This window comes from Equus caballus, chromosome 22 (genome assembly GCF_041296265.1).
Source record: "Equus caballus isolate H_3958 breed thoroughbred chromosome 22, TB-T2T, whole genome shotgun sequence".
Classification (NCBI taxonomy): domain Eukaryota; kingdom Metazoa; phylum Chordata; class Mammalia; order Perissodactyla; family Equidae; genus Equus; species Equus caballus.
Window position 1 is genome coordinate 29,579,158 of NC_091705.1, and position 27,335 is coordinate 29,606,492.

General features: G+C 49.3%; 1 protein-coding gene across 1 annotated transcript; it reads left to right on the forward strand.

Moving 5' to 3' along the window:
• Positions 1 to 27,335, forward strand: LBP (lipopolysaccharide binding protein). Its single transcript, XM_001499784.6, has 15 exons — positions 1 to 656; positions 2,446 to 2,560; positions 3,704 to 3,832; positions 6,848 to 7,003; positions 7,633 to 7,696; positions 11,019 to 11,082; positions 12,767 to 12,858; positions 13,379 to 13,555; positions 14,901 to 14,960; positions 16,859 to 17,026; positions 18,215 to 18,282; positions 18,802 to 18,844; positions 20,646 to 20,709; positions 21,518 to 21,594; positions 23,712 to 27,335. Exons 1-15 carry the CDS (start codon positions 533 to 535, stop codon positions 23,754 to 23,756), a joined length of 1,446 nt encoding a protein of 481 aa, XP_001499834.4. The 5' UTR covers positions 1 to 532; the 3' UTR covers positions 23,757 to 27,335.

Here is a 27,335-nt window from a genome sequence, read left to right on the forward strand (position 1 = left end):
GGTCAAGTTCCAGAAGTAGAATGACTGGGTTACCAGGCAGACGGGTGTTTAAAGACCGGCCACGTCACTTTCCAGAACATTTTACCGCCAGCAAGGTTTGGGAAAGCCTGTTTTCCTAGGGTGGGCATGGGTTTCTTTTTTAAATAAACAGAGTCGAGCATGAAGAAGAGAGAATTTGGATGGCTCCGGACCTGGCTGTGAGTCCCAGCTCTGAGCGAGTGACATGGCCTCTCTGAGCCTGTTTCCTGGTCTGTAACACCGGGCCTTCCTAGCAATGACTGTGGGGTTTTGTTGTGGGAAGAGCGGACAGAGATTGTCACCTGGGGCCAGGCCAACCCACCCTCTGATCCTGGGGTGGCGACAACCAGCTTCTCTGTGTGACCTGTGACCCCAACAGTGTCGCAAGCAGGTTCCGGTCCCTGTGCCTCCCCTTCCCGATCCCAGGAACCCGCCCCCAGCCCTCAGGCTGCTTAAAGGATCTGGGCCCAGCCCACAGTTGTGACAGTCCTGGCCCCCTGACCTGGAATCCAGGATGGAGGCCTCGGCTGGGACCCTGTTCTCTCTACTCCTGATATTGCTGTTCACGTCCACCCCGGGAGCTCTGGGCTCCAACCCCGGCCTGGTTGCCAGGATCACCGACAAGGGCCTGGAGTATGGTAAGAAGCTGCGGGTTTGGTAAGGATTCGACTGGTTTTGGCTGACCTGCTTGGCACCAGGCTGCTCTGGGCGCAGTGGGGGCACAGACCAGGTACTCTCCCTTGGCTGGTGCAGCCTTCCCGGTCAGGTGGCCCTGGCTCAGCTTCTAGCCAAGTCACCCAACCGCTGGGGCCACTTGGGCACCTTACTTGTCTTAGCTGGGTCCCCACTAACCATCAGAGATAAGGATTTGGGTGCAAGTAGTTGATTTGGGAGATGGTTCCAGAAAAAACCATAGGGGAGTGGGAACGTGAGATGGGAAAGGAAAGGCAGCCAGGAGAGGCACATTATTAAACCAGCAGCCACTGCAGTGTCTGGAACAATTCTGCTGGAAAATCCTTGGTAAAGTTTGAAAACATATGCCTTAAAACTAGAAGTCAGAATGGCGGTTGCCTCTGGAGGCAGGTAGAGACCGGAAGGGACGTGAGAGAGCCCGCAGGGGCGCTGGGGGTGAGCTGCATCTTGTCTGGGTGGCGGTGACATGCGTGTACAGACATTTAAAAATTACCTAGCAATACCTTTAAGATTAGTGCCTTTGAGGACTTTACGTATGTCATACCTCAATTTTAAAGGGTAGGAAAAGGAGGACTATTTTTAAGATGCTGAAACAAAGCCTTAGAATTAATCCATCTGAGTGGCCAGGGATCTGGGGTGTTTATATACTCCTCCCCACAGCAACTGACCAAGGGCTGCTCCTCAAGTTTGTGGAGCCTCGATTGCCTTATGTGTTAAATGGGGTCATAACATGCCCTGGGGGTAGGGTTGTTGGGAGCCCAGACTGGCTGAGGGCAGAGAGTGAGTAAGCAGGGAAGGCTTCTTGGAGGAGATGAGGTGAGCAGAAAAGATAAAAGGGAGTTAGGCAGAGACAAAGGGTAGCATTCTGGCAGAGAGACCAGCATGTGCATTTGCTAGAGGGAGGAAAGTGGTGGAAGTGGGGCTACTGGTCACCGGTGTACACATGCCCTCCTCGAGGGCAGAATCCTGGCTCCCTCACATCTCAGAACAAACAGAAGCTCCTAATAAATGCTGTTTATATTGAAACCCTAAATCGGGCAAAATCTGCCTTTTGTCCCTTCCCACTGTGTGGACATACCATGTTCACTGAACCAATCCTGGAGAGTTGGACATTTGGGTCCTTTCCGTATTTTTAGTAACGTAAACCCTGCTTGCTATTCCAGACACTTACAGGGTGCCCCGCTGTGTGCCGGCACCAAGCTAGGCGTGCTGTGCATCCCCGCAGCCCCGTTGGTGATTTGCAACGATCTACTTTAACCTCAGGGCCCCCCATTAGGAAAGCATTGTTGCCATCGCTATTTGACAGAGGCAGGAAGTGAAGGCTGAGGACTTGCTCAAGGTCACCCAGCTAGAAAGATGCTAATGCCAGGATTCTAACCCTACAATCCTTATAGTTTCTTCTACGCAGGCTAGACACCGTGAAGGACAGGAAAGAGGACTGCCCCCAGCCCAAGCACACAGCACTCCACCCCTCGTGGAGTTGCTGACAAAGGCGTTCTGTTTGCTCATCCCTCAAATGGGCACGAATGTAACAACACCACATAAAACGTGGTGACCCTCCTGAGTGTTTCTCATGCCACTTGGCACGCAAGAGGGGCTCAGTCAGCTGCAAGTGTAATTAGTGCTAATAAACAAGTTGGCCTCTCTCCCCAGGGCAAGTGGGAGCCCCTGAAGGCTTTAGAGGGGAAGGAGGCAGGCAGAGCAGGCTGACTGCCAGCTTTTTCCTGTCCACAGTGGCCAAGGAGGGGGCAATGGTTCTGCAGAGAAAGCTGCGTGGAATTTCTCTGCCCGACTTCACTGGGGACTTCAAGATCCGCCACTTGGGCCGTGTGCACTATGAGTTCCACAGGTGGACCTCCTTTCTGCTGGGGCCCCGAGGTGGGGGGGTTCTGGAGAGGAAGGGAGGAGAGCCCCAGGATTCCTAGGTGGCCAGTGGGCTAGTTCCTCGCAGAGTTCAGAGGGAAGTTCTGGGAGGGACTCGGGCTCCTGCATTCATTCATACAACAAAGATGAATGGAGACCTCCTGGCTGTGTGGCTGAGCCTCAGTTTGCCGATCTGTACAACGGGGAAGACACCTCTCCTCCTCGGAGGGACGTGCAGGCTCTGGTCTGGCGGCTGGAGGGTGTCTGGAAGGGAAGACAGACCTTCAACTTTAAATATAGTAGCCCAGCTGTTAGAGCCGCGCTTTGTTCATCCAGGGGAGTCAACAAAGGCTTCCCAGAGGCAGTGGCATCTGAGCCTAGTCTCCAAAGGGTCATTCGACATGAGCAGCTGATGCTGAAAAGAGACATGAGACACTTTTTGACGGACGGCAATGGGAGGAGGGCAGCTGAGCCCACTGCTCATCAGGGCCCTTCCTGCTCCCTACCATTGATTGCTTCCTTCATTCCTTCTTTTATTCAGTCCACCGCAGTCGTTTATTGAGCACCTACTGTGTGCCAGGCAAATAAAATGGAACCTGACAGCTTTTTTCCCACGGACGACCCCACAATATGTGTCATCGTCTTGGTTTGCTGGTCCCAGCCATTTTGTGTCTTGAGGCTGCCCTTGACCTTCCCTGAACCCAGTTCCCAGACATGGATGTAGGGAAGGGATGGCTGGGAGAAGGAGCTGCAACCCCAAAGGGGTGTGTCTACGTGCCCTGCTCCGGATCCCACCCAGGATCACGAGTTCGTGGGCTCTGATCCTGATCGTGTGGCTTTGGGCAAATGCACCCCTTCCAAGAGGTTCTGTTTCCCTCTGTGAAGAGGGAACAAGAAGCATATGGACTCCCCTGTGAGGCCTAACTGACTTAACAGAAGGAGAACACTCCTCACGGCAGCAGCAGTGCAGGCACACAGCAGGCACTCGAGAAGTGGGGGCGCCAGACACCTGCCCGAAGCAGACTCTGCTGGCCTGGTCCCCACGGGGAGTGGGGGAGGAAGCAAGATCCAGGCTGAGGCTGGACCCAAGCTGGGGCTGATGCTGCCCTGCCTGCATCTCTTTCCGCAGCCTGGACATCTCCAGCTGTGAGCTGCTCGGCTCTGCTCTGATGCCTCTCCCCGGCCAGGGCCTGAGGCTCACCCTCTACAACTCTTTCATCGGGGCCCACGGCAAGTGGAAGGTGCGCAAGTCATTCTTGTAAGTAGACTCTGCTCCTAGGCTTTCCAGCCCTTGGCCTTGATTTCAGCCTTGGCCTTGGCCCTCTTCCCATCCTTCTTGGGTCAAAGGTGTTCCTAACTCAACAGAAAGGCCACATGGTGGGTGGAAGGAGCCCAAGCCCAGAGGTCGACCTGCCTGAGTCCTGGCTCTTAGATGAGTCTCTTGCCGCCTCACGCTTCCCTGACGGGCTTGTGGGCGAGCTAAACCAGACAGAGTTGTCTTCTCGGTTTGCTTTCCCCAGCAGCCAACCCCAAGGCAAGAATTCAAGGGCACTTAAGCCCCTTAGCTGGGATCTTTCTAAGGAAAGATCCGGATGGGTCTGGAGTGAGACAGGGAGCTAAGGAAGTCAGTTTGGCCGCCCATTGGCACTCTGCGCTCCTGGGGACCTCTGCAGACACTGTGGGCAGAGCCCAGCTCTGAGTTACCCCAACTCGGCCGCGTGACCCCGTCTTCCTGCTTGCGTTGGTCAAGGCTGGCTCCCAGGGCCCCGACTCTCCAGCACTCCGAACCCCTCTCTGACTGCGAGGTCCTTGCGGGGAGGGTGGGTTAGTCCCCCCAGGCTGCCTTACCGAAATATCACCGCCTGGGGGGCTTCAACAGCGGAAACGTACTTTCTCACACTTTGGGGGCTCCAAGTCCCAGATCAAGATGTCGGCAGGGTTAGTTTGTTCTGAGGCCTCTCTCCCGGGCTTGCAGGGGACCCTCTTGTGCTGCATCCTCGCGTGGTTGCCCCCTCTGTGCTAATCTCTTCTTAGAAGGTCACCAGTCAGACTGGATTCTGGCCCACCCAGTGGCCTCACTTTAACTCAATCACCTCTTTTAAGGTTCTGTCCCAAATACGGGCACATTCTGAGATGATGGGGTTTGGGCCTTCAACACATGAATTTGGGGGGACCATTCAGCCCGTGACAGGAGGGTTGACCAGTCTCTCCTGGGTGACCTGACCACATTTACACTTTAGACCTGCCCCATCCAATACGTAGCCTCCAGCCACATGTCTTCATGGAGTACTTGAAAAGTGGCCCAAGGGAGACCTGCTGTAAGTGGGAAACAGCAGATTTGAAGATTTAGAACAGAAAAGAACATAAGAAATCTTCTTAATAACTTATTTATTGATTACACGTTGAAATGATAATATATACTATTAAAATAATTTCACTTCCTTCTTTTTGCCTTTCTTTTTTTTTCTTTGAGAAAGATTAGCCCTGAGCTAACATCTGCCAATCCTCCTCTTTGTGCTGAGGAAGACTGGCCCTGAGCTAACATCTGTGCCCATCTTCCTCTACTTTATATGTGGGATGCCTCCCACAGCATGGCTTGCCAAGCAGTATGTTGGTCCACACCCGGGATCCAAACTGGCGAACCCCGGGCCGCCGAAGTGGAGCCTGTGAACTTAACTGCTGCGCCACCAGGCCTGCCCCTTCTTTCTGCCTTGTTTAATGTGGCTACTGGAAATTTTAAGTTATCTATGGGGCTCACAGTCTATTTCTTTTGGACAGCGCTGTTTTAGAAAGCCGCTCAGGACATGTAGCACCTGTTAAGTGCACACCCTTTCAATTTTCACGAGAGGAGTCAGACCGTGCTCTTCTGTCCTGGCCTTTTTCACTGACATGTCTCAAAGCTTTCATTATATGAGCCTATGAAGACCTACCTCACTCTTTTTTAAACTTTTTTTTAATGTTCTATTTTTATTGAGGGGAAGTTCATATAACATAAAATTAACCATTTTAAAGCGTACAATTCAGGGGCATTTAGTACATCCACCACGTGCTGCAATCACCACCCACATCTACTTCCAAAACTTTTTCATCACCCAAGAGACAACTCCGAACCCATTAAACGGTCGCTCCCCGCTTCGCCCTCCTCCGGCCCCGGGTGACCACCCGTCTGCCCTCTGTCTCTGTGGATTTGCCCGGTGCGGACATTTCATATAAACAGAATCTTACAATACGTGACATTTTGTGTCTGGCTTCTTTCACTTAGCATAATGTTTTTGAGGTTTATCCAAATTGTAGCACGCATCAGTACCTTATTCCTTTTTATGGATGAGCGATATTCCACTGTATAGATAGATAGACCACATTTGGCCTCATTCTCTCGAAAGGCTGCATAGCATAGACGCCGGTGACTTCCGATCCTGTCCCTACTAGCTGACATTTAGGCTGCTTCCTCATTTCTTGCTATTACCCATGATGCTTCAGTGAGCTGCCCCCCACACACATCTTGGCAGGAAGAGCCACAAAGTAACAACTTAGAAGCAAAATTCCTGGGCCAAAGATATGTGTGTGAAAATTCGGAGAGATTGTACCAATTTGTGCTCCAGACACGCTGTCCTGGACGCAGTCTCTGGGGCTTCCACTTAACCTGCACCTTCGCAAGTGCTGGGTGTTAAAACTCCACAGCTTTTATTAAGCTGATAGGCAAAAGCTGGCATCATTGTTATTTCCATTTTTAATAACTTTCATATGCTTCTTTGCAATTGAACTTCTTGTTCACATCTTTGATCTTTTTTTTTTTCCTTCTTTTGGGTTGTTTTATCCTTTCCATATTAATTTATAAAGGCTTGTTCTTTGTGATTTAAGGAAATTAGTCATGTATTAGCTCAAGATAAGGAAATTACTCTTTGGCTGGCTCATGATGCCTTTCTTTGTTTTGCTCTCATATGGCATTTGTTTGTTGACTGAACTTTTAATTTCCTATGGTAGTAAGTGTATCAGTCATTTCCTCTATGGCTTCTGAGATTGGGTCCTGCCTAGAAAACCCTTTGCCCTTCCCTGACCAGGAATAAGTGAACACAGGCTTTCTTCTAGATTTTCTATGATCTTATTTATAATAAATCCTTGCTTTCTAATAAATATTTGTAACAACTATTTGTAATTAAATGTTTACTCCAGCTCCACTTATTTTCGGGTAAGAATTGAGCTCATATTTCCCCCCTAAATGGTGGCCAGCCCTGGCCTACGGCTCAGTCACGGCTTCTCCAATCTCCTCCAGGAAACTAGATGGCTCTTTTGACGTGGGGGTCAAGGACATCACCATTTCGGTCGACCTCCTCCTGGGCAGCGAGCCCTCGGGGAGGCCCACAGTCACTGTCTCCAGCTGCAGCAGCCACATCTCTGACGTGGAGGTGGACATATCAGGAGATTTGGGGTAGGTCACCACTGGGGCAGTCACCAACTTAACTCCTGGTTGCCACTCGAGGCCCATCCAGCCCGCAGCCTGGCCTCTGATAGGCGTAAGAGTCCAGGCTTAATGCAGGAGCCCGTCACAGGCACTTGCAGGTAATTCTTTGGGGGACCCTGCTGAAATTGACAGATGCAGATTCAAGCCAGAATATTGGTGTGCTGTTTCCACCAAAACATGAACTTCTGGGGGCCACCATCAGGAAATGAAATTTGCCTGTCGGCTGAACACAAAGGTTTTAGGCCAAAGGAGAGTTTGTGAAAAATATACAAGCCCTTGGGCAAGTCTCTTTGAGTCTCAATTTCCTTGATGAGAACAATGTGGATTCTTGAGCCCCTCCCTCAAATCTGCTGAATCTGATTGGGGCTCAGCCAGGGCCTGGGGTGCCAGAGGCACCGAATCAGTGAGTGCGCTGGAGCCGGGACTGGCGTGTTCATCCTGTTCCAGACCAGACACAGCAGGGTACCAGGATGGGGTGTGAGGGGTTCCCTTGGAGACTGGCCTGGTGAGAGGCCAGGGCCTAGCCTTCTCAGCCACCCTGCCATCCCTGCATTCAGTGGCACACAGCTGACCATCCACTGTGCTCCATTCCCCAGGTGGCTGCTGAATCTCTTCCACAGCCAGATCGAGTCCAGGTTCCAAGAAGCATTAGAGAGCAAGGTAAGAATGTCTGAGCTGCTGGTGTCCCCTGAGCCACCCAAAAGCTGGATGCAAGTCCTCAGTGACCTCTGGTCCTTGACAGCTGTGGGAGCTGGCCCAGACATACTTGGGTCCAAGGCCCAGAGAGGACAAATAATTTCCCAAGGTCACAGAGCCAGTGTGTGGCAAAACTGGGGGCAAAAAGTAGGTCTCTGGACTTCAAGTCTGTCCAGCTAGGGAGAGAATGGTTATATGGTTGGCCAAGTGTCACACAGCAGGGGCCGAGCAGAGACTCCCACCCCTCCCTCTGCTTGCTCACTGCCCCCCACTGCCCTGCATTCCACAAAGACCAAAAAGGAGGTCAGCGGGGACCAGGCAGGAAACTTCCGGAGCGAGTTCGTGAACCAGGTGGGTGAGCTCATGAGCACCTGCCTTGGATGGAGAGGCAGCGATGCAGCATCAAATTTTCTCATTAAAAAAATAATACGAAATCTCTTAATTTTGTAATCTCTGGCTAAAACAAAGAGGTTTCCTGTTGACCTTCTGTTACCCCCCAAATCCTATTTCTGAAGTATCGTGTAACTGGAGCTGTGTCTGTAGCAAGGGCTGTGCTTGGGAAAGGAGAAAATGATGAAGGAGGAAAGGAGAAACACAAACACACACACACACACACACACACACACGAACACGCACCTCTCTTGGTCCAACCTCTGGTCTGCCTTTAAGTGCCCCCTGGTGGTCTAATCGAGAATAGCAGGTAGACCCCACAGTTGGGCGTGACAATCTGCACACGTTCCTGTTCTTGTTCTGGGGTCCTGGGGTCTGGGTGAGCTTGGGAAATATGCCACCCTCCTTCTCAAGCCCCCTGCTACCATGTTGCCATGCCATTCTGAGTGGGACATAATATTCTTTAGCGGTGTGGATTTATACTCCCCTGTTGATGGGGATGATAATAATGACTAATAATATTATATAGCAATAGTAATATATTATAATTAATTGTAACATAATAATTATCAAAGTAATAAAGTACCATGACAATTACGGTTTTGATAAATTAATATGATTACTGTTATATAGAATATATCATTGTATAACTATTCTTATTTGTAATAATAATGGCGGCTATTTATGGAGCCGGGGGTTTGGCCAGGAATAACGTGCTAAGCACTTGGCACAGGCTTTTGAAGGAGTTGCCATTTTGCACATCTGACAGAGGAGGCTCCAAGAGGCGGAGTAATTTGCCCGTGGTCACCCTGTTGGCGGGAGGCTAGGTCGGGATTTGAACTTCCCAGAGCGGGGAACAGCTTGTACCAAAGGCCTTATAGGGCTGAGGGTCTCTCACCTGACTCCTGAACAGCGTGGGTCTTCAGAAATCTCCTTCTCCGGGGAAAATGTATTGCCCCGCACAAGATCCTTCTAATTCCCTGCTCAGGGCAGGACGTGGTGTCTGACCAGCAGGGCCAAGATGAACGAGCACTCACTGCGTGCTTGCACTCTGGGTCAGATATACTCACGCACCCTGCGAACACTTGGCCTTGTCACTGTATCCTGTGGGTGAGGACCCAACAGCAGAGAGAGATCTGCAAAGGTCACACAGCCAGTGGGGCTGGACAGGATTTGAACCCAGGTTTGTCCAACTCACCTACTACACCTTTAACCACTACCCCAATCTGCCTCTCCAGGAGGCCCTACTGTGTGTCTGGGACAGAGGTACCAGAGTGCCTCCTCCCCGCCCCCCCTCCCCCCATCATTCAGGTCCCCTCGAGGTGGGGCATCCAGGCTCAGGCCTTTGGGATGGTCTGAAGGAAAAGCAAGAAGGAACAGCCTTGGGCGAGTTTTCTCATTCCTGTGAAATCAACCATGAACGTTCCTCATCATCCCTTTGCATTGCTTTCTGGCAGCTCCCCACTGCCAAAGCCCTCTCCCCAAACTGTGCCGGCTCCAAAGGGGGCTTAAGATTTCACCCCTCGCCTGCCCAGCCGCTCGCATAGCCCTCCCCACTGCCCTGTCCCTGATCAACGCCTGCTCACCCCTTTTAGCTTGTCCTTACAGTGTCACCTCTTCAAGGGAGCCATCTGTGACCCGACACTAGGCCAGGACCCCATCACGTGCTCGTGGAGCACCCCCAGGTCCCTCTCCTTCACTGCACATGTGGATTCACTTGCACAAGAGGTGGTAGCTGGTTAATCAGAAAAGCTGTTTAAAGAGAGGACTCTCTCACACATGTATAAAGGAAGAAAATATTTACATATAAATCCAAATGTTTTAAGATAACAGCCAATGTAAATTCATTTGATGTCAGGCTCAGAACTGTTCTCTGAAAATAGTCTCCCACAACTCTTAGGACCCACAACTAAAAAAACATACAACTATGTACTGGGGGGATTTGGGGAGAAAAAAAAGCAGGGGAATAAAAAGAAGATTGGCAACAGCTGTTGGCTCACAGTCTCTTGATTGGCGTTGCCTTTCTTGCATAAAACATCAATCTGCTACAAATTCCAGCTCCGATTTCTTTAACCACAAGGAGAATTTAAAGACATTTGCAAAGAAATCCCAGTGCAGAATCCTTCTAGATGTTTTTGATTTTTTTCTTCCTAAGCTTTTCTTGTCCACACCAAATTTAACAGCATTTTCTTTAAGCAACGTACCTTTCCAAAGGGTTTATCGTCACACTCCATCGGTTTACATAATAAATAATCTGAGTGATTACAATAGCAAGTGCAGCAAACGGGTTTGGGAACATGCAGTTCCTTTTCCTGAGAAGCATGCACCTCAGGCAGTGGCACTCAATCCCGTGTGCCCGCCTCCTGGGGTAGCACCCTCAGCGTGAGCATCCGGTCTTCCCTGGACGTCAGGGCAAACGAGGAATATTCGTCAGTGCAGCCAGCCTAAGTGATGACATTTAAGAAGCATCTACACTAATTACGCATTCGTTCGTGTGGCCATTTCTACCTACTGCCTAGTTCTGCTGCTCAACTCTAAACTCTGGGCGGCCAGGGCCTCCCAAAGGAAACACCTTCAGTGGCAGAGCTGCAGGCAGTGCCTCTAGGCTCTGTCCCCTCATCAGGCTGTGGACGTGAGTAGCTAGCGCAGATGTGCAGCCTTGGAACTGACTTTGAAAGGTCCAGTTGGACTCTATTGGGGTCCACACGGGGATCTACATGTTTTTGGTCATTTCTGTTTCCTCAGTACCCAGCACATGATAAGTGCTTATAAATTTTTATAGAATCAATGATGAATGAGCAAATACGTGAAATAATGGGACTAAAGCAAACAGCACAGCACAGGGCCAGACCAAAGCCAGGGAACTCACGCAGGCTTTCTCTTTCATTTCTTTCAGATTTGTGAAAAGATCCAGAATTCAGTGACCTCCGACCTACAGCCTTATCTCCAAACTCTACCAGGTAGGGCACCTCACCCGCTCCTGGCTCAGTTTATTTCTGTTAATTTTTATAAAAGCATATACATCCATTATAAAACCTTAAATGGGGCAGAAGTATAGAAAGTAAAAATTAAAGGTCCCTTTTTCTCCTCAAATTTTCTTCTAAGAGGTAACTTCTATTTTGACTGTATCCTTTTGGATATTTTCTTTGCTTGCACAAATATAAATATACACATACATAAGCATATGAATATACCTTGATATATGTATTCCTTTTGTTCATGAATATGTGTATATATGCATAATTATGAATATCTATTAATCTAATCGTTGTATAGACATTGTCCTTTTGTAACTTGTGTATGTCGGAGATCTTTCTATATCAGCACACGTAAGTTGATTTCATTTTTTAAGTTTTCTGTGTAAGTTAATATATAGAGAAAAGTGCTCAAACCAGAAGGGAACAGTTTAAAGAATTTTCACAAACTGAGCACACGCACGTAACCAGCTCCCAGATCAAGAAACAGAACATGAATGGCCCTTCAGAGCCCCCTGGTGTCTCCTTCTGTCCCCGCCCACCTCTCCAGGGTAACCAGCATCCCAACTTCTACCAGCAAAGATTAGGTTTGTAACTTGTACATGAATAGAATCATCCAATATTTGTCCATTCTACTGTTGAAGGCCATTTGGGTAGTTTCAGTTTTAGACCATTTTGGGGAGTGCTGTTATGAATATTCTAGAACATGTGGACGCACGTCTTTGGGTCTATAGCTGAGAGTGAAGTTGCAGGCTCATGTGGTCTGCACAGATTCAGTATTATCAGATCCTGCCCGACAGTCTTCCGAGGTGGTTGGAACAGACGTCATTTTAACAGCTGCATAGTATTCCATCACATGGATGTGGGTTCATTTGTTTAATAAGTCCCCAGCTGCTGGACATGGAGGGTTGTTGCCATCCTTTGCTATTGCACAACCTCTTTGCCCGCACACGTAAGTGTAACTGTAGGAGAGTCCCCTAGAAGTGGAGGCCCCAGATCTAGGGTGCACACCTAGAGTTTGGAGAGACAGTCTGACAAGTTGTCTGAGGTGTTCTCTGATGCCTTGGCCCCCAGGGCCCCCCACGCTCACTTATTGACATTCCCTTTTAGTGGGGTCCCAGGCAGGCACAGATGGCCCAATGCATGGGACATAGGACCCCTGTTCCCCTAAGGCTTTATAAGGGAGTGGCTGGGCCCTGGACATGGCCCGACCTTCCTGGTTATTTGGTTCATGTTGATAGGAGGCTGGTTTCCCCGAAGATCGAGGCCTCTGTTGTAAACCTGGGGAGTAATACCTTTGGCTGGAGAATTTTCCGCATTGTGTGGCTTCCTTGGCATGAAGCTCCAGGGGTGGAGGGGCTGCCAGAACTGGACTCCCCTGCCCTTGGGGTGTGTGCGTGTGTGCATGTGTGTGTGACCCTGGAACCCACTCAGGCTCCACCCTGAGCATACCGCACCCTCCACCGGTAATTCACCGGTGGGACAAGAGAACCCCCGTCGTCTCTTTCTTGAAGAAGCAGCTCTTTGCCCCAGGGCTGGGCTGGCTGGAGGGCCTTAAGGCAGAGGGGCAGGGGGTTCTGAAGAAAGTCACAGGGAGTGTGTGTCAGCCAGAGCCCCTACCCTTTCCCCATCCCCTGGCTCCTAACTCCGCCCTTCCCCCACTTCACAGTCACAACAGAGATTGACAATCTCACCAGCATCGACTACAGCTTAATGGAGGCCCCTCGGGTAACAGACCACGTGCTGGATGTAAGGTTTAAGGTGAGAGTCCTGGAGCAGGGGCTTGGGTGGGTCCAGCCCCAGTGTGGGTCCAGCTCCTCTTTCTTGGAGCCTCCTATCCCCTTGGCTTCAGATCTGTCCTCATCTCCCCAGTGGTTCCAGCTGCGTCGAGGACAAGGCAATATGGAGTGGTGGGGAGTGTTCCCAGAGCCAGGATCCTCCCACAGGTGTCTTACAATTCTTAGGCCTTGAAACTTCCCCTCCCCCTACTTCCCCTCCTTCGCCTGTCCCACCATGCAGGTGAGGTCACAGCTGGCCCTGGGTGGGGGAGAGGAGCCGGCCAGTAAGTCCTGTGGGTTAATATACCAAAGCTTCTGGGGAGCTTTTCATTAAGAGATTCTGGAAGCACAACACTTAGACCCAAAGTCTTTAATGGTGGAGTTTCAGACAGTATCTCTAGCCAATGCAACCTCATCAGGCTGTGGAGGTGGCGACCTAGCCCAGATGTTCAGCCCTGGGATAGACTCTGAAAAGTTCAAATGAACCCTACTTCTCTCTCCAGGGTGAAATTTTTAACCATGATCACCGCTCCCCAGTTACCTTTGTTGCTCCTGCCATGAGTCTTCCTGAGGAACACAGCCGAATGGTCTACTTTGCCATCTCGGATTATGTCTTCAACACAGCCAGCCTAGTTTATCAAGAGGCGGGGTACCTGAACTTCTCCATCACAGATGACATGGTAAGGATGGTGGCAGAACAGGACTCACGAATGATAATGTAACCTGACCTTCCTTCCTTCTTTCCTTTCCACCTCATTTACATCAGTGACATAGGAAAAAAGATCAAAGACCAGGAAAAATATGTTAGCACAATTTCCCTTTTCACTTTGGCTGCCAGGAACCTCAAAGTCAAAGTTCTTTCTCCCTTATATAACAACTGTGGAAGACTTTGTGGCTTGCTTATCTGTTTTATTTTCCCCTAGTCTAGCTCTGTTGTTCTGATTCATATTTTCTCTCATCCTGATGGTTTTTGGAGGTTTTTTTGAAAAAAATATGTTAGTGAATGAAGCAGAATAATAGACACACTGATAAATGCATAAAGTCACATAGAGCAGGAAATAAAGACCGAGTGAAAAGTAAAGCACAATTATGAAGACACTGGATCCAGAAATTGATTTTTTTTTTCAATCACAAGCCTGTCTGGGAGCTTCTTTGTAGCCAGAAGGGAAAGGGTACATGGTTTAGTGACTCACGGTAAAAAGGAGAGACCAAGTCCTCCTAGCATTTATCTCTGAAAAAACTGTCTCCAATGTGACTTTGTCTATAGGATACTAAATTTGGTAGTATAATGTAATATTCTGGGTTTCAGATGGTTGTTTCTTGTAGCTCTTCGTAAAAGCTGAGGCCTCGTGTACAGTGTCAGGATGGCAACGCAACACGATGTGGTCCAGCTTGGAGGATCTAGCTTCCCCTGGTGATAAGTCGGGGACCACCTGCTGGATGGGTGGAGTGACTTTTTGTCCTTCAAATGGCTTCTCTCTCACACACAGGCTTTCTCCCTCTATTATCACATTTGATACCCCATCCCCGCTGCAGGTCGTCCTTTCTCTTGGTGAATGGGACCACACGGCTGTGTTTGAGTGCTCACCATGTGCTAGGCCTCGTGCTGGATACTTTGGACCCACCATCTCATTTATCCCTCTCACACTGACCCAATAGGTGTGGACCATTATTGTTCCCATTTTATAGGTGAGGAAGTTGAGGCTCAGAGAGGTGAAGGAACTGGTCTAAGACCACACAGTAGCAAAGCCAGGAGCCAACCCTAGGTCTGTATGACTGCAAATCTCACCCTCGGGGACCCTCTGAGTGGGTCCTGCATGTCAGCCAAGCTCCAAGGAGAGCAGCCAAGACCCTGGGGACTCACGTGCTCATGGTGAATGCAGGACGGGCGTCTTGTCACTGCCGTGGTGAGCCCAGGCAGTCGAGAAGCTACAAGATTGAACCTCCCTCCACCTCCCTACGTCTCTTTAGATCTTCAGCTTCAGCAGGAGCACTGTAAAACTTCTTTGTGTCTCTTTGCTATAGGTTCCGCCTGACTCTCCCATCCGACTGACCACTAAGTCCTTCCGCGTCTTTGTCCCCAGGGTGAGTCCCCTCAGCCCTTTTTGGGCGCAGGTCGGGCCCACTAGCCTTCAGGGGTTTCTGTTTAAAACCTCCACACTCTCTCAGTTTACCCAAGAGCCAGAAGGCGGCAGCAAGGCCCCCAGTGAAGCCTGGAGTGCTGCAGGCTTCAGGGCTCCCTTCCCTTCAAAGCCCACGTAACAGATGTCTGAGCCCCGTGTCTCATGGGACCACAGCTTGTCCGGTCTTTTATTGGTGATATCTGAGAGTCCCAAGGAATGCCAACATGTCCCACAAAATGTACCCTAATCAATATCATCAAACAATTACAGAGGCGTCCTGGGGTCCAGGCACTGTCCATGGTGCTTAAAAAATTATTTTTTGACTGAATAATAAATTCTCATGGCTCAACATTCAAAAGACATAAAAGGTCATAGAGGAGAAAGTCTCCCATCCATGCTGTCCCCTAACCACCCAGTCCCCATCCCGAGCCCACCAGTATGATCAGATATACATCCTTCTGGGGATGCTCCACGTATATACAAACAAACGTCGTGTGCCTTTTCCCTCATTTTTTTACACAAGTAGAGGCACCACTTTGTACCTTACTTTTCCCCTTGCTGTACCAGGAGATCATTCCATATAGGTAGATAAAGAGCTTCCTCGCTCTTGTTCTCCTGGGCATCCAGTCTGCCAGTGAATGGATTTACCGTAGCTGTTAAGCCAGCCTCCCATGGGAGGACTCATAGGTTGTTTCTGGTCTTTGGCTCTCTCAGAGTTGCAGTCAATAGCCTTGAGCCCCATCATCACTGGGCAGCATCTCGTTTAATCCCACAAAAACCCACCTGTCCTCTCCCCCACCTTCCGAGTCCCCCAAGATGCACTCAGACAGGCGGTAGTGTTCAACATGTCCTGGCATCAGGCAAGAAGGCCTGATGACGGTTGAGGGGAATTAAAATGGTGGGAAAAGTTTTAAATTTCACGTCCTGCTGTGCCTGGGTCATGTCCTTCCATAAGTTTCCCCCTACAGGCCCTTCCCCTCCCTAGAGACCTGCGACAGCCCAACCAGCCTCTGTACTGTGGGTGCTAGCTTTGCAGGGCCTGTGGCCACATCCTGGCTCCAATGTCCTTTTGCTCCAGCAAGAGGAGGGAACTCTCTCTCCCTCTTCCTGCTTGTATGATAATCAACTCAGCCCACCTTCCAAGTAAAGTGGTTGCCCCCCTCAACCTTCTCTACATCCCCCTTTTACAACTGAATGTAGATTTCACATTTGCATAACCAAAAGGCTCATGGGACTCTCGCTCTTCCACCAACCTCCCCCTGAAAAGGAACAGTCTCACCCCAAAATTAAATTCTAGTTAAACAGAAAATTGCGAGCACTTTTGAAATAGTGGCATCTAGTGGTATCGTATTTCCAAAACATTGGCGTCCGGTCTCCGCATGTACAGTTACCCGAGTGTGATGAGGATGTGGAGAAACCACAGCTCTCGCCTGCTGCCCGGGGAGGGGTGGCCGGTGAGAAAATTGGCCCGACCTTTCTGGAGGACAGTTTGGCAATGCCTGTCAGACGCTTGAAAAATATCGCTGCCCTTTGAGTCTGCAATTCCCCCAAAATAACAGCCAAGGGCACACAGAGGGGTGGTCATTTTAATGGCGAAAACTTGGAGACAACTTGATGCCCAGTGGGGCTCGATCAGTCACAGTACTCATGCACGATGGAACACAATGCGGCCACGAAACAGATGATGCAGACTCTGGCGTGGGAAGATGTTCCGTTGTGTGGTTAAGAAGAAAGCACTCAGCAATTGTGGAAATAAAACCAACCCAGAAGCATTCTCAGTTTTATCTGACTCCCTCAAGCCTCTCCCAGCAAGCATGCATCTTTCCTTCTCTTGACCTAATCTCCTTATTTTGCCCCCAGTTAGCCAAGCTCTACCCCAACATGAACTTGGAGCTCCAGGGAGCAGTGGTCCCGGCCCCATTCCTGAACTTCAGCCCTGGGAATCTGTCCTTGGCCCCCAACATGGAGATTGACGCCTTTGTGCTCCTGCCCAGCTCTGCCAGGGAGCCTGTCTTCCGGCTTGGTGTGGTAAGTTTCAAAGCCTTTGCAAATGTTGTTCCCTTTTTCTGCATACTTTTCCCCTCACTCACGTCCTGGCTAATTCCTTCAGATCTCGACTTAAACATCACTTCTTCGGAAAGCCCTTTCTTGGTTGCCCTGACCCCTGACCCACCTCAGGCCCCTTGTCCTTTTTTTCTTGTAACACATAATATTTTTCTTCGTGGCATTTATAATAAAGATGCTGATGCAGCTGTTGGCAGGTTTATTTGTTTAAGCATGTATCTCCCACTGAGTGAGTCTGGGCTGTGGCGGGGAGGAAGGTACAGGGGTCTTTGACCCATTTGCTCTGCTCTGTGTCTGTATCTGACCCCGGAAGACTACATTTCCCAGGCTCCCTTGCACTCTGACTTCCAGCTAGGTCAGCCAATGGAAGGTACTGTCAGGAGAATGGAGGGGGAGAGGAAAGAATTGAGTGTTTTTCCTCTCTCTTTGTCTTGCACAGAGACTGTCTCCTGCACGGCGGCTCCCATAACCCCACTCCCCACTCTGTCCCCCAGGTCCTGGGGTGGAAGCAGCTTCCTCCTCTGCTAACCTCTGAGCTGCCTCTCCAGCTCTTTTATTGGCTTCTCAGCAATTCCATCACTTGTATAGCAATTCCCTGTATTAAATTCCCTCTGCATTAAATACCCAGAGTGGTTTCTCCTTTCCCAAGGGGCCCCACCTAGTAGGGAAGGGATCTGAGTCCTTCGGGGTCCTGCTCACTGGATGGAGAACGTTGCTCACTTGTTTCAGGTTTGAAACTCAACAACACAAACCTCTGGAAGGGTAATTGCTCCTAGATGCTGTATCTGCAATTTGATGTTGTCATCAATATATTTTAAATTAAAACAGAATCTATTATTATTATTACTAAGGCTGAATCTTGAGATAGCTAAATCCACCCCCTTTAGAGATCTCCATGGATCGACCTTCTCCTGGTGGTCCGTTCAAAGTTGAACTGCTGTCATAGTCAGCAATTCCCAGTGGAGATGTTCAAGGTCACACACGTATTGAGCACCCACCGTGAGCCTCCTGGAATTCCACAGTTAGTGGACAAGTGCCTGCTCTGACTCACGGAGCTGTTGTTTAGAGGAGAGAGCTGGTCCTCATAGGCATCCTTCCTGTCTGTGACAACCTCCCTCATTGGGACCCGTTTCCTTCTACTGGCATTTCCAGACCACTAATGTGTCCGCCGTGTTGACCTTCAACACTACCAAGATCACTGGGTTCCTGAAGCCAGGAAAGTAAGTCCTCCTCCTGCCCCCTGGGCTCCATCTGGGCACTGTCTCTGAGGCTCTGCAGCTGGGGTGGGATGTGAGGAGACCCTCCTGTCAATATTGGGGGCCTGCCATTTGGGAAGGAAACTTAAATTTCACCCCAGGTGGCTCAATTCTTTTGCCTCACTGGTCATGCCCCCACAAACTTCCTTTCCACCTAACCCCCATTACTTCCAAATTTCTAAAGAATTTACTAACACTGCTTTTTCTTAAGCTATAGATTTTAGATATCCGCTGTACTGACTTCCTGAAATGATAAAGATTGAGGTCTTTTTACACCACCTCCCTCCCCTCTGCCAGTCTTCATAATGTAATTGTACCACTGTTTTTTGTTACTCACTCATCTTTTCCACTCCCACCTCTACCCCACCTTTGGCCCTGTGACTTCTCAAGTAGGTACCTCCTACTTTCTTGGGACCCCCACATTGCTTAGGTTTCCCACGGATGTAATACCTATGTCTCTGAATCTTCCCTGATTCCTTGTAGGGTACAAGTGGAACTGAAAGAGTCCAAAGTTGGAGTATTCAATGTAAGTTATCTTTGTTTTTATTTATGACATGATTAGGGCATTAGTCAATTTAGAGTGTGTACTAAGCAATGCTATGGCGCCTATTGAAGGAAATAGAAAAGAAGAAGAGCAGCTATCTGCCCCAAAGAAGTACAGAAGCTCTCGAGGACACAAAACATAGGGCCAAGAACAATTACCTCCCAAAATAAGACAATATATAATTAAACATTAATTAAACATATAATTAAATCATCTATTGGACAGAATTCTTTTAACTGCAAGGAAAAGATAACCAACTCAAATTGTCTTAAGCAAACAGGAGGAATGTAGAGAGTCATATACCTAAAAAGCAAAAACCAAAAACCAAAAAATTAGGGCCACAGGTTTCAGGCACACCTGGATCCAGGTGCTCAAATTAGTGCATCAAGAATCTCTCTCTGTCTGTCCATTCTGCTTTCATCAGTGTTGGCTTCATTCTCAGGAAGGTTCTTCCCATTAGAGGAAAACCCCAAAATTTTCTGTAGTTTCACTTTCTTAAAAAAAACTTACCAAAAAAAAATCCATATAGTAACTCATTGGATTAATCTTAGTCATGTGCCCATTCTTAAGCCAATCACCGTGGCCAGAAATTGGACCAATCAGCAAGCATCCATTTTATCTACAGTCCTGGAGCCAGGATTTGCAGTCCCAAATCATGTGGACTAAGACTGGAAAGGCAGGTTCCCCAGGGGAAATTAAGGACCCTGTGACAAAACCAAGAGGAATTGCTTGCTGGGCAGGCAAAACCAAGAGATGATTTCTCAAGGAGGACAAAGTGGTGAAATAGGCAGTCCCCTATTAAAGGAGGAAAGAGAATGGGAAGATTGGGGTGGGCTGAAGGCATCAAGGAGAGATCTCTGAAAAGAGGGAAGGCGGACGATGGCAGCTGCTCTTCCCAGGCCAATGGAGAGATGCAGTAGTCGTCTTCCTTTCTCCCATCCCACAATGCCTGCCCCCTCTCACCACCCTCCTCCCCCGCCCTCCTCTTCCCATGGAGAGACACTGCCCACAGGGACCCCAGAGGATGACTCCTTTCAGAGACTAAAGGATAAAGTGAATAATGACACACTAACATCGTATCTGCGCATGGCATATAAAAATGTCCTAGAAAGTAAAATGATCATATGTAAAGATTCACAAAAAGTCATCCCTATCAGGTTTCCTGAACATGACATGTAACAAGCAAGAGCTATAGAATCAGATAAATCTGGATTCAAATTCTGACCCTGCTGCCCAGTTTCTAGCCAGTCACTTTCCTTCTGGGGTCCTCAGTTTTCTTATCTGTGAAGTGGGGACATTAATATCAACTTCGAGGGGCTGTTGTGAAGGTTGACTCAGATACAAATGTAATGCTCTGAGCCGACAGCTGGCACACAGTGAGTGCTCAAAGTTGTGTTTCATAATTTTCGTTTTGACTTACAAATTTCTTTATTACACAGGTACTTCAGGAGAACATTCTCAATGTAAAAAATTAAATACTAGAGATAAGGCTAGGCCAAGCCTTGATGTTCTTCCCAGAGGAAAGACAGTTGGCTGTGCAATCTTCCAGAATTTTTCTATCCCTTTGCACACATATAAATGTGCATCTCAAAACAGTTTTATCTTATAAAATAGTAGATATCTATCCGCAATTTGCTTTTTTCAAGGCTTTTGCCATGTCAGCACTTACAGAACCCCCACCCCCGTGCCTGGGGGCGGGGGTGGCGGGGGGAGCCAGGTGGAGGGTTGTTGGTGAGCAAGAGGCTGCCGGTGGTGACAGTGTACCTCTCCTGCTCTCCACCAGGTGGAGCTGTTGGAGGCGCTGATCAACTTCCACATTCTCAACACCCTCTACCCCAAAATCAACGGTAAGAACATTGTGGATTTTTCCAGTCAAGAGGGGACATTGCCCTTTGGGTGAAAGAGAGCTGGCCTTGCGGTTGGAAGACAGGGCTCTCCTACAGGCTGTGTGATCTTGGGAGAGCCACTTCTCCTCTCTGAGCTTCGGTGGCTTGTCCGTGAGATGGGAGTGTGGAAGCTGGTGTCATCTTCCTTCAGAGCTCTAATGAGGCTTGGGGACTGAGCTCTTTGGAGCATGGGAAACCTCCTCATAAAGGGAAGGACGGACTCACGGACGTGTCCCCCACACCCTGAAGTGGCAGGTGACAGATTGAGGACCAAGTTAATATAGAGGGCACAAGGCAGCCCACCTCTGAATTCATTTTCCCAGGCAATTGCCAACTCTCTAGTCAAAAATTAAAGCGTAAAGATCTAAACCCTGTTTCCGTGAGGCCCTGCTTCATTGGGCTGAAAGAGAAAGCAGGGGAGGGTGGGGAACGGGTCCACCAGCTTCTCATCGTGAGTGTCTGCTGCCCCAGACCTGCCACTTCCTCCATAAAGTGCCCTGGGCTCAGGCTCCTGGGTCAGCCTGCCTGGGTTCAAATCCCACTTCTGCCACTTTATAGCTCTGTGACCCAGGACAAGTTACTTGGCCTCTCTGTACCTCAGTTTCCCTATCTGTAAAATGGGAATAGTAATTATACTTACCTCATAGTCTTTGGTGATAATTAAATGGGTATAGCGTTTGCAGAGATGACCTTTTCATTTTGTGTAAAACTTCATCTATAATCGTTATTTATTAACTAATCTCTCTCATTGTCATGCCTCAACTTCCAGATAAGTTGGCAAAAGGCCTCCCCCTCCCTCTGCTGAAGCATATTCGGCTCTACGACCTTGTTCTCCAGATCCACAAGGTCAGTGGGTTCATGGGGGGCTCTGAGGATTGGGGGGGTGCAGTTAGCTTGCCAGGTTCAGAGGCCATAACTCAGTGAGCAAGACCCAGCCCAGCCCAGTGGCTGGGAAACTCTGCACTCGAGGAGGATGCCCTGGGCACAACTAGATGCCACAAAGCCATCGCGTGTCCTTCAGAAGTGCCCCTCTATTGAGGCGGAGGGCGTCTGCCCAGCTCATGCCCCCTTGCCTCCCACTGCCCACTGTGGGTGGCTGGGGGAACTCAAGACCAGCTCGTTTTGAAAATCCTGCGATCTTTGACTGGCCACAGGTTGAGTTCTGAAAGCCATTTTTAACTTTTTAAAAATTGTTCTAAATTCTTAAGTGGAAGAGCTTTATTATAAATATGTTTGGAGGCCAGCCCCCGTGGGCTAGTGGTCAAGTTCAGCACACTCTGCTTCAGCGGCCCGGGTTCGGTTCCCCAGAACAGACCTACACCACTCATCCGTCAGTGGCCATGTGGTGATGACGACTCACATAAAAACAAGAAGATTGGCAATAGACGTTCAGGGCGAATCCTCCTCAGCAAAAAAAAATACATATATATATGTTTGATGTGCTCCTCCTCCCATTTTAAACAAGTAACATAACCATATTATACACATTTTTAAAAATTATTCATAAACCCATTGCCCCACCACATTGACAGTTTGAATTTCGGTGTACCTCCTTCCTTTCTTTTTTTCTCTCTAAGCATTTTAAAATGTTGTGTTTGTTTATTTTGGATAGTTGCGTTGCTGGTGCTCACACCTGTCTTTTTTTCTTTTTAAATTTATCATCCCTTGGGCTTGTTCCCTTGTTGCAATCTAGTCCCCCCCTCCCATGTTAATTACTGTCCCATCCATCAGAAGGACCATAATTCATTTAACTATTTTAATACCAGGGAATATATCTGATTCTCCCCTACTCTGACCAAGGATTTTATGGTCCACTCGTGTCCCACAGTTCAGGTTATCTTTCTAGAACAGCATCTCTAAGGTGGGATGACTGGTGGGCTAGAAGCGTTAAAGGAGATGCTGCATTGTGCCCGGTAATTGTCAACATCTGGTAAATAACAGTTACTAAGGAGTGTGAAGGGCAACAGAATGGTCAGAAACATTGAAACATTGACTAAATGTTGTGTTTGAAAAACAAATGTCCAAAGCCCCTTTGGGCCCAGAGATATCAACACCCAAGTACTATTGAGTGTTTACAAGGAATCAGACAGATCTTGGCCCGGTGACTCAGCAGTTAAGTTCACACGTTCGCTTCAGTGGCCCGGGGTTCACCGGTTCAGATCCTGGGTGCAGACCCATGTACCACTTGTCAAGCCATGCTGTGGCAGGCATCCCATATATTAAGTAGAGGAGGATGGGCACGGATGTTAGCTCAGGGCCAGTCTTTCTCAGCAAAACAGAGGAGGCTTGGCGGCAGATGTTAGCTCAGGGCTAATCTTCCTCAAAAAAAAAAACAAAACAAAACTGGAGTGACAGTTCCTGCAGTTGGCCTCAGTTTTCCCCCCTGCAAATGGGGTGTAGCCCAAACTCCACTGGGCTCTCATGAGGATTAGAGGCCAAGTCTGAAAGCATCTTGCTTCAGGACACGGGAAGTGATTAGAAGATTTATTATATGTCATCATATTCGTTAGAATTTTGAGGTCAACTCCATTCATTTGTTTGAGCGCCAAAGGCAGGGAATGGATCGCTGTGGGAAAGAACTGGACTTTTCCTTGAGTTCAAAATTCTTGTCCCTTAGGGTAATGGAAACTTATGAGAGGGTAGGAGAGTAAATCCCCACAGCTCGCAATTTTGTGTTATTTGCCAAGGAAAGAAAATTTAGGTGACACAAAGGACATTTATGAGGACTGCCAGGAAGCAGCAGCTTGGGAAATGACAGATAAATTGCCGCCTCGGAGAAGGTAGCTGGCAAACCTGTGCTTTATGGAGACCTTGGGGATGGAGACACGCTCACGATTTATGCATTGACCTGGTTTCTGCCAGAACTTGTGTTTCTCCAAGCACGGGCCTCCCTTTAAACCGGAGATGCTTCTTTTTGGAGTGGAGGATGCGTTTACCATCCTGTCCTGTCTCGTCTCTCCTAGGACTTCCTGTTCTTGGGCTCCAACATCCAGTACACGAAAGTCTGAGGGCAAGGAGGAAGGTGGGGCTTGGAGGTCACAGCTGGATCAGCACGTTGCCCTTCCAGATGTGCAGCATCCTCCCGGAGATTCTGGGAGGAGGAAGACACTTCTGTTCTCAGCTCTGGGGGCGAGGTCTGCGGGGCCTCTACCCCGACACTCCTCTTCAGCAGGTGCACCCACGCCCTCTCTGACTCCAGACTTTCCTTTCCTGCCGGGATGGACCATCCTCCCTCTCAGGCCTGTAATGTCTTTAAGGGCAGGCACTGTCTTTTTTATTCACCATCCAATCCCCATGCCTAGCGGAGGGCTGGCACTTAGTAGGTCCTCAATAAATATTGCCTGAATGGTTCAGTAAAGGAACCACCTGGTACTCTAGCTGGACCTCCCTACTGCCCACGCTCTTTTGCCTAAGGGGTCTTTCGATGGTCAGTCCCGTCTGTGGTCTGCGAGGCTCGACTCTGACCACATTCCCTTTTCTCATGGGCTGCTGCTTTGGGACCTGACAGAGAGAACAAGGGATCCCGCTCCCCGCTCAGCCGTGGCTCTGGCACTGATGTCTGCTCTCTAAGGAGCTCGTCCCTCTCAGTTCGTGGGCAGTTCAGGGCTCGCTTCCACATGCACCCCCTCCCTCGCTTCTTGCCTGCTGCACACACAGGAGCCAATGGATCTCCTAGAGCAAAATGTCAGCCTCCCACTGCTTTCTCTGACGAAACGGGTATCAATTAGGAGGAAATGGATCCATCTAGTTTTTGGTCTGTCCCAAATAAAAAGCTCATCCAACGGTTGTTTATGAGCCCCAAGCCTGGAGGAAGAGGCTTTGATTTCTGATCACTGAACAGCCAGCCTTTGATCAGACTTACTAAAGAGTCATTTCCAAGTTATGTAGTTGTCCCTTGGGGACTGGGAATCAGAAGGCTCGTTTGATTTTTTTTTTATTGTGTTAATGAGCAGATGGATGGAGCTGCCAGCTAGCAGATAATTCACAGGGAATAGACCCATTTACCCTGTATGTGACAGCAATGCATTCCAAGATGGGACGACACGCTGTCACCCAGCTGGCGAAGCCGTGGCTTTGCCTTCTCCCTCCTCTTTCCTTTCGTCCACCATCGTCCCTGTGCAGGGCTGGTGGAGGGCTCCAGCTCAGTCCAGTACTAGCCATGTGGCCTTGGGCAGGTCCTTTCCCCCCTCAGCTTCCTTATCTATAAAATGAGGATGATAGTGATATATTAATAATAATGATGACAATATTAGGTAATCCACATCAAAGGCTTCATTTAGCCATAGTGGGGATTGGAAACTTATTGGCTGGATTGCCTCCTGAGCATCTTCTATTGGCAGGCACGGGGCTGCTCCCCACGGGGACACAGAGGCAGCACAGACCCGGATCCGGTCCCTGATTTAAGAGTGTGGCCTCGGGTGTGCTGGAAAGGGCCAGCCTTGAGTCCAGCTTACTTGCTTTAGGCCCCTGGGCAACGCCTCTCTAAGCCTCAGCATCCTCACCCTTCAAAGGGGGCTGGGAACTCCTCCTCGCAGGGTGACTAGGGACCCCACGGGGTCAAGCTTGTGGGGGTGCCCAGGGCATAACTAGGTCCTGGTAAACAGCTGGTGCGATCATCACCTGCTTTCCTTTGGGCTCCCCAGAAGTGGACACTGAGACAAGAAGGTGAATGCAAGTAGTTTATCGGGAAGAAGATTCCAGGAAATACCCGCAGAGGAGAGAAAATGAGAGGAGGAAGGGAAGGCAGCCTGTAAAGGATGTGTGACCAAACCAGTTACCAAATGGCGGGGCTGGGATTAACCCCACTGGGGAAACTCCGGGAGCCAGTGCAGAGCACTCCTGAGTGTCCACCCCAGGGCCAGGGCAGCTGGGATATTCGCACACCGTGTCCCATCAGTCACTGGTTGAGGGAGCTCCTGGAGGACCTTAGCTCCCTAGTTCTTCTCTGAGCAGACCGGGCTCCAGTGGCCACAGAAACCTCTCAGACAAAAAAAGAAAAATGCAAGTAGCGGCAAGTAGAAATCAGGTTGGTGTGCACTGACGTGGTAATGTGGGCGGGGCGCTGACATGGCGGCATATAGCCCTATAGCAGGGTAGGAAATTCAAGAGCTCACACTCCTGGATGTGCTGTAAAACCGTCTGCCACATTGCCTGGAAAAGTTGTGGGTTGTTCTCCTCTGCATATTTTTAAGAAACTCAGGCTAGTTTGCAAGCAAGCCTGCATTCCAGAACCTTCTAAGACATTCCAGGGGATGGCTCCAAGAAAAGATTCAGGGAGCCCCAAGCAAGTCCTTGATGAGTATGGAGCAACCAGGTTTGCTATGAGACAGGGGAAAAAACACTTATTTGTGAAAGAATAAAATATTTCTTATTCACAAAGCAAGGAAAGGCCATTCTTACCCGGTGAGACTAAACGCATTCCCTTCGTAACAGAGCCTCAAGTTAGAGTTCATCGTGCCTTGCTGGGATAAGTCCAGGACCACCACACTGGCCCTGGGGTCCCGTAGAAGGTTCTGACATCCTGAAATCTGACTGTAGACTTGTGAGTATCCTGGACAGCTCAGTCTTGTATAGAAGGACTGGCCTTGGGACAGGACATTCTGACGTTAATGACCAGGACTCTGCTCTATCAAAGAACCATCAAGAAACCACAGTCTCGTTGCACATAGACCTCATCTCCACACCAAACTAAGACGCCACCCTGGAGACCCTCCTCTTGACCACAGCCTGTTTCCCCCTCTCTGCTCCTCACTGACTTCCCCACGACCCCTCCCTACAGCTACACAGTGCTCCACACTTGTGTACAGACAAGACAACTTCCTCTTTCTTAAAGATGCACAGGATGTCCTGGTGGGGATGTACCACAATTTATTTAACCAATCCCCTACAGATGGATCCTTAGGTTATTTCCAACATTTTGCTTTTATACATGTGGAGTCCAGCTCTTCATTTTAACCAGAGTCCAACAATTTAACCAAAAACTTATGTGTGACTTCTGAAGTCGGACCATAGGAAAGCTGCCTTCCCCGCCAGTCTTGGTGCACAGCCGATGCCTCGCAGCCTCTGGAGGGAGTTGCAGCCAGGGACACAGGCGCCGGCTGGCGATGCCCTTGCGTATCTGCATCCCTAGCCTGAGCGCCTGCATTTCTAGGTCTCTATCTGAGGCGCCTCTGCTGAGGACTCTTTATCAGAGAGACAAGGGCAAACTTTGAAGACGTTTTTCCCTGCCATGACTCAGCACTCAGTACTTTGTCACTCCCAGCCCTTCCTTTCCCTGGCCTAGGGTCCATAAAACTGCCAGAAGCTACTGTCTGGGGCTCCCTCAACAATGAGATGGCCCCCATGTCTACACGGATCCAGTTGATCCATCGCTGGCACTCGGTTCCATGAGGAAATGAAAGGCGGGTGGGGGTGGGGGTGCAGGTCGGAGCCTCTTGCTTGCTTAGACTATGGAGTGAGTGACAAATGGCTTCAGTGTCACTTTCATTTGGGCTTGTTGTTGCTTTACCCAGCTACTACGACACCTGGCAGCTCAGCTCCCTCTCCTGCTCAGCTCCGCCCTTGACAATAAATAGTGCTTCAGTGAA

What these genes read in the sequence shown, in the direction of transcription:
- LBP (XM_001499784.6), top strand. Translation starts at nt 533, where the DNA reads ATGGAGGCCTCGGCTGGGACCCTGTTCTCTCTACTCCTGATATTGCTG. An exon ending in GACATATCAGGAGATTTGGG is followed by an intron (nt 7,004 to 7,632) that starts GTAGGTCACCAC and finishes TCCATTCCCCAG; the next exon opens with GTGGCTGCTGAATCTCTTCC. An exon ending in GGGTTCCTGAAGCCAGGAAA is followed by an intron (nt 18,283 to 18,801) that starts GTAAGTCCTCCT and finishes GATTCCTTGTAG; the next exon opens with GGTACAAGTGGAACTGAAAG.